The sequence below is a fragment of the Rhea pennata genome, chromosome 1 (genome assembly GCF_028389875.1).
Source record: "Rhea pennata isolate bPtePen1 chromosome 1, bPtePen1.pri, whole genome shotgun sequence".
NCBI lineage: Eukaryota > Metazoa > Chordata > Aves > Rheiformes > Rheidae > Rhea > Rhea pennata.
The window spans coordinates 56,348,639-56,354,950 of record NC_084663.1 but is presented as its reverse complement, the minus strand read 5'-3'; the positions used below and the strand labels follow the sequence as shown (position 1 = coordinate 56,354,950).

Here is a 6,312-nt window from a genome sequence, read left to right as displayed (position 1 = left end):
AAAAAATATAGAGGAGGCGGCAAGTCTTAGAACAGAAAACAGGCTTCTCCCCCTGCCAGCTGCAGAAAGTGTTAGTCAACAGTGCTACCTTCATTTTAAAGGCAGTCAGTAGGAGCGAGACAACGAAGTAATCAAGAACTGCAGGGAATAAAAATAAAAAATAATAAAAAAGAGAGCTCACAGAATTTGGACTCTTCTACAACACATAATGAAGTTGGCACCACGGTCCATTGCACAGGGCAGATATCCTGGTTCCAGGTACATTACGATACCAGTTAGTGTGCCCTCCCTGCCTTGCAAGTCCCTTTCCATCCAATCAGCAAGGAATTATGTGAGAGGATACAGGACCCAGCCAGCACAGATGGCCCAAATTTGAAATAATTTCTAGTCATCTTCATATTATTCAATTCCTGGCTTACAGAAGAGCCCCTGACATGCTGATTGCTTTCCAAAGAATGAAGAAAGGACATCTCTAGCACCACATTGAGGTTGGGAGAAAGAACAAAAAGAATTGTAAACCCCTCACCCCTCTACTAGTTTGATCTGCTGCAGGTGGTAATACAGAAGCAATCCTCAGGAACTGAACTATGGACAAGTGCGGGACTTCCCATAAAACATGAATGGTACCGCTTGGTGGCATTCTCAGAAGAGAGTCCGAAAAAAGAAAATATCAAAGAAGGCGCAAATGCCAGACCCTAAATGGCAGATGAGGCACACTGACCAGACAGAGCACACAGGTACCCTGCCTTGCCGCTGCTCAGACGGGTGTGTGGACAGAGGACTTTGGTCAGCAGCACTGTTGACCTGGCAACCATCCTAGGCATCATGGCTTGCACTGATGAAAGGAACTGCACAGGGAAGATGAAAATAATCCTGTATCCCAGAGCTGCCTAGGAAGTAGCATGTGGGGTGAGAGCTTGTCACTGGCCTTTGCCTGAGCTACTGCCACTGCTTACTTATTCCAATGTTTCCTGAATGAATTACTTTTTCTTTTTCTGTGTGTCCCCCACTTCATTACATTTTAGAATATGACAAACACGAAAAGGACATTTTACTGTTTTTTTTATTGTAAAAACAGTTTCCCAGATTTCTATAAATATGTCATATATGTAAAATACAATTACATACACTCCATCCTCCAACACTGACAGCTTTAAAAAAATGAAACAGGCTAAAGGAATGCAAGTCCAAAAAGACATTAAGTCTCTGATGACCAAGTGATATCTCTCATGACACCCCCAAAAACTGACAGAGAAGCAATCAAGCCTTATGAAGAGTTCTCACCCACTCCCCAGACATCATCAACTGCCTGTGTTTTAATGCTATCTCAGTGTGCAGTGGGTGAGAAAAGAGGGGGTAGTTTGCATAGCAACCTCCTACACCCAGGCAGCTCAGCTGTTGCACCTTCCCAAAGCAAGCGGGGAGCGGGGTATGCTAAGTCTGCTTTTCTGTAGCTAACACCTCCATGGATAACCCAAAGGGAGATCCTTGACACAACCAGTTCTCTACGGTCATCTTAGGGAGGAAGAAAATGCTGTTAACATTGGAATTCAGAGGAGAGACAGTCATTGGTCAGAGCCATTCCATGCAGTAGTAGGGAAGGCAGAGAAGAAAGAACACAACGTGGAACAAGTGGGAGGAAAAACAGAGTGCTAGATAGCACCTTTTCTCTTTTACCTCCCCCTCCTAGTGCTGCTATATGGCTGCATAGTGTCTCATGAGTTACCTATTTACCACCTTCTTCCTGCTTAGATTCAACTGCCAAGAAAAGAGCCACAATCAGATGAGATATTCCCTGGACAAGGACTAGATAACTTGGTGCACACACACATGCACACACCCACCCCAACAATATGTATCCCATGGAATTGGTACATCAGTATGAAAAAAAAAATCTCAAAGTTTTACTATGAAAAATAAAGCCCCACCTCCAGATTGTACAAAACCTGTGAAGAGAAGGAAGAATCTCATGTATGCAGTAAGTCTGGGACCCAGCCAGATGTCATGAGCACTTCCAGACACACACAGCCAGGCTGCCACCAAAGAACATGTAGAGCAGATTCTTCACCTCGTGAGTGATCTCAAAGCCAAAACCTTCCCCAATCACCACATGCCAGGAGGACCCAAATTTCTTGTCCATCATCTCTTTGATCATCTTGGCAGCACTCTGAAGAATAATAAGGAGAGTGTAGGATGAGGCAGAGCAAGCAGTGTGCTTTTATGCAAAAATCCCCCAACTCTTCTCCCTTTAATGGACTACTCAAGCCATAGGCAGCAGGTATGGCAGCTGCACTGCAGGAACTGGAAGCTCCCTCGAGCTATGCTGAAGGGTAAAACAGGTTATTGTGTTTTCTACAGCCTCCAACACAGCAAGCAAGAGAAATTAAAGATCTAGATCTAGTAATCACTTGTCTTCTCATTCCCACCAATCTGAAGCAAGAGTTCTCTCTTTGATGGTGATGGAGTTATGCTAGGTGCAGCAAGTGTGAGAGGAGATTCAGGTCACTAAGCTGCAGCTATTTTTACAGGAGCCTTTTTTTTTTCTCTCCCCAAGCTAGTTACCCAAACACTGAAACTAGGCTGGCTTTTAAAAGGCCTGCTTCTCCCAAATTGTGCCCTGAGTGAGCTAGAAAAGGAAAGATTTTGCAGTGACATATGGTGTCTCAGTCATGATGGGACAGAGGAGTAAAGAAAAATTTTATAGCTTTGCCTTATTCCACCACAAAACTTTGCTGGCAATAAGTAGGCTGCGTGTTGCCCAAAGGGCAAGGTGTGTGCTCTTTTATCTTTAGCTCTCAAAGCTACATGTAATCTTTCAAAATGCTGTAACTTCTGTACCACCCCCCTGTTTACATATTCTCAGCAACTTCATTCAATAGGCTGAAAGTTGAGAGGGAAGACTTAACAGATCATACGTAATGGTTCAAAGGCTTTAATTTGCTCACCCACAAAATAAGAGTTTCTTCCTCACTCTGGTGAAGATGGCTCTGCTGAACACTGAAGAACAGACCCACGCTTTGGGAAGGGCCCCTCTTCCCACAGTTCTGCACCAAGCCCTCAGGATAGAGGGCACTTTAGAAACTGCAGAAGCATGTTATAGGTCAGGCAGGATCAGAACGGAGGTGAGAGAGCATTGCTGAGTGACTAACCTCCACTCCTCACGCTAAAGTAACATCCTATTACAGATCTTGCTGACAAAGGGAACCAAATGTGAGACTCTAGCCAAGCTGTCTTTGCTTCTTTCTGCTCTGCCTAGTGCAGAAACAGAGCAATAGAATGACAGTGTCTGATTCCATCCTGCCCTACACCCTAGCTCTGCTCCTGAAGATTCTCCAAGCCGGTACTGCAGGGTCTGAAGGCCAGCCGAATTGGGATTTGGCTAGTACCTCGTTGTTGGTGGCATATTTCTCACATGCTGTGACACACAGCTCCATGGCTTCCACACGCATCTCCTCTGGCATGTCCGTGTGCTGGAAAGAGCAAACAAGCAAAAGTAACTAAGCAAAAATAAAAGCTAGACACAAGACAGAAGAGCAGGTAGCCCTTACATCACCCACATTACAGCTGGGCACTCTGGGGGATGAACAAAAGGAAACTAGCCTACGTGACTTCTTATGTCAGCTTCAGAGGGGAGAGCATCACTAGTGACACGGGCTTGTCCGTACACCAAGCATCTCCATGGTTTCGGAGTGATAAATATGAAAAAGACTTATTACCTCATAATTTATCCATTCTTTCCTTTGTCCCAGCTGAACTGTTCTCTACCTAACATCAAGACTATCATTAAGTAAGCGCAGCTTAAAGGAAGAGATAAACACATTGGTTAGTTTTTCATTATAAGATGAAGGGAACGAATGTTAATACTACCCCACCTACCCCAACAAATGCATTGTCTTTAATTATTATCATAAGCATAACAAAGAAGTCTACATTACGTAGCCTTTTCCTCCTCTTCTGCTATCTGACGGGCCAGCAAAATCTTTTACCCCAGCTCCACTAGAAAAACAAGCTGCACATAGTATCCTGAACACAGGAGAGAGCTCCAAAGGCAGCATGTTCAGCCCAGAAGGAGATGGATCACAGAAGAGCTACTTTGCCCTAGGCTTCCTCTAGCTGACAGAAGGAACAGTTGTGCTAATAAATTTACTTGGCAGAAGTCAAGGACAGGGAGAAAGCAGTGTGATGACTGAGATCCTTACATATGACTATCAGTACATGCCACATGCTTACATTCTCAAAGCAGCTTGGCAGTGGGAGACATTGTAGTCTGGAAGGTTGGTAGGAAGGAAACAGAATTTCATATCTGTATTGTAACACTGGTAAACATGCAACCTATCTCTCTTCTTACCCTGATCAGTGGAAAGCTGTGAAGTCTTTTATAATCAGCTTCCTCCTTTTTCCCCTCCCCGGTGTCTGCCATGGTCCTTCCACAATGACCCCGGGAAGGGGTGGAGAGCCTGCCTGGGGCTCACCAAAGCAGGTATCGAAGAGACACAGAACCCTGAGGACACAGGCAGAACAGCTTCAGAGGAGCAAAAACTTCTTGGCCCAGAGTGCACTGCTAAAAAAAAAAAAAAAAAAAGGCACACACAGAGAGAGAGAGAGAGAGAGAGAGGGGTAAGCTTTGAATTACAATGAAAGGCCAATAACATTATTATAAGAATACTATCTCTACCATCTCAATTACTGTTTCTCTGTATCTTTCTCACATATAGCTCACTTAGTGAGCTATCTTACAGAATATTAATGCAATCAAGTTTAAATGTATCATTTTCCATAAATGAGACTTCAAGAACACAGTACTTCCCAGAAGTACCAATCCAGCACGAGGGAAGAGCCAAGTTTGGACGCACCAAATCATAATGCTGCTTCCAAGAAGCAATGAGAGAATGTATCAACCATTATCTCTAGCATCTAATTCCAAAAGGATTTTCTCAGGACACACTACTATCTGCAAGAGTTTCAAAGGGTGTTTGACAAACAAAGGCTGAGTGTATTTTAGTAATACAATTGGCGTACACATAGTATGTCAGTGTTGAACAGGAATGTCTTAGCCAGTTTTAGTGCGCTTCCTTCTATCTTCCTCAGGATTTGTTAGCTGGGAAGGAACCACATCACATAACGCTGGACTACTGTTCCAGGCCTGTTTACCAGCTTGCCTCTACTTGGGCAATGCAGAGGCCCGGCACTGCCTCACAAATTGTGGCCTTCTGCCTGGCTCTCTCAGCCAGGATAAAGTACCTTCCTCTCCCGTTTAGAGGAGGCAAGAGCGATCATACATTACAGGAAGAATAGAAGAAGCACACTGCAAGTGCTTTCACCAAGCGTGCAGAGTTGCTGGCCAAAGCAACAAGTCCTGCGTCCTTACCACTTCTCACTCGGGGACCACGGGAACTCTAGGACAGCCGCAACCACAAACCAAAAACCACCGGGGGCAGAAGAGCCGCCTGCTTGGCGAGAGTTGGCCGCAGCAGGGGAAGCTCCGGCAGTCGCTATCTTCTCCCCCACGGCCCCGGACGAACTCGGGCCGCCCCGCGGGCCCGGGGGAACTGCCGACGGGCCATTTCACCGGTGGAAAGGCGGGGGGGGGGGGTCGGCTGTGGCAAGACACAGCGCAGGAGCCAGAGCCCTGGGGAGCCCCCGACGGACCCTGGGGGGAGGGGGGGGGGCCGCAGAGGACGGGCCGCGCGCATGCGCAGGAGGGCCCCCCACGCGGTGCGAGGTGGCCTCGGGGCGGAGGGTGAGGGGGACCCCGAAGGCCGCAGCAGCGAGGAGGACTCGACTACCGGGGCGGGGAAGGAGGAGTGCGGCCCGGGAGGGCGAGGAGGGCCGCGGGGAAGGAGCCGGCCTCACCTGCGCCGCCGACGCCTCAACCCCCGTTGCTAAGGGAAGAACCGTGGTTGTCGTAGCAACCAGCGCCGGAAGTCCCGCCGCCCCGCTTTCTATTGGCTGAGAGCCAGGTGACGCAAGGTGTGTGTGTTGGGGGGCCTAAGGGCAGTGGGGGTGCCTTCGGCGTGCCTGCCCGCCCGCAGCGGGGGGCGGGCCGGCGCCGGGGCGCCCCCTGCAGTCCCTCCGCGGCAGCTCGGGGCCGGGGCCTGCGCCGCCCGCCCGCCCCGCCGCGGCCCCTGAAAGATGGCGGCCGTCTGCCTTTCGTCGCGGCGTTGCTGTCCGCGCGCTCGTGCCAGGGCCCCCAGCCCCAAACAGAGCCGGTGCTGCCCCTCCTCTCCCCTTACCGCCCCCTAAAATACGGGTGCGGGGCCCTGGCTCGGCCCCGCGGTCGCGGGGGCGGCGGGAGCCTCGCTACCCGTGCGA

The 6,312-nt window shown here is 48.8% G+C and overlaps 1 protein-coding gene across 4 annotated transcripts; it reads right to left on the bottom strand.

Moving 5' to 3' along the window:
- Positions 1-1,045: 1,045 nt before the first annotated feature.
- Positions 1,046-6,049, bottom strand: DNAL4 (dynein axonemal light chain 4). Of its 4 annotated transcripts, none has more exons than XM_062568996.1 (4): positions 5,854-6,049; positions 4,349-4,561; positions 3,387-3,470; positions 1,046-2,167 (listed from the first exon to the last, which is right to left on the bottom strand). In XM_062568996.1, the coding sequence occupies exons 2-4, from the start codon at positions 4,418-4,420 to the stop codon at positions 2,003-2,005; spliced, it is 321 nt and encodes a 106-aa protein (XP_062424980.1). In that variant the 5' UTR covers positions 4,421-4,561; positions 5,854-6,049; the 3' UTR covers positions 1,046-2,002. The 4 variants fall into 4 exon arrangements, with proteins under 4 accessions (XP_062424980.1, XP_062424996.1, XP_062425006.1 ...); XM_062569012.1 differs by having other exon boundaries at positions 4,349-4,558; XM_062569022.1 differs by having other exon boundaries at positions 4,349-4,501.
- Between the last annotated feature and the right edge of the window lie 263 nt (positions 6,050-6,312).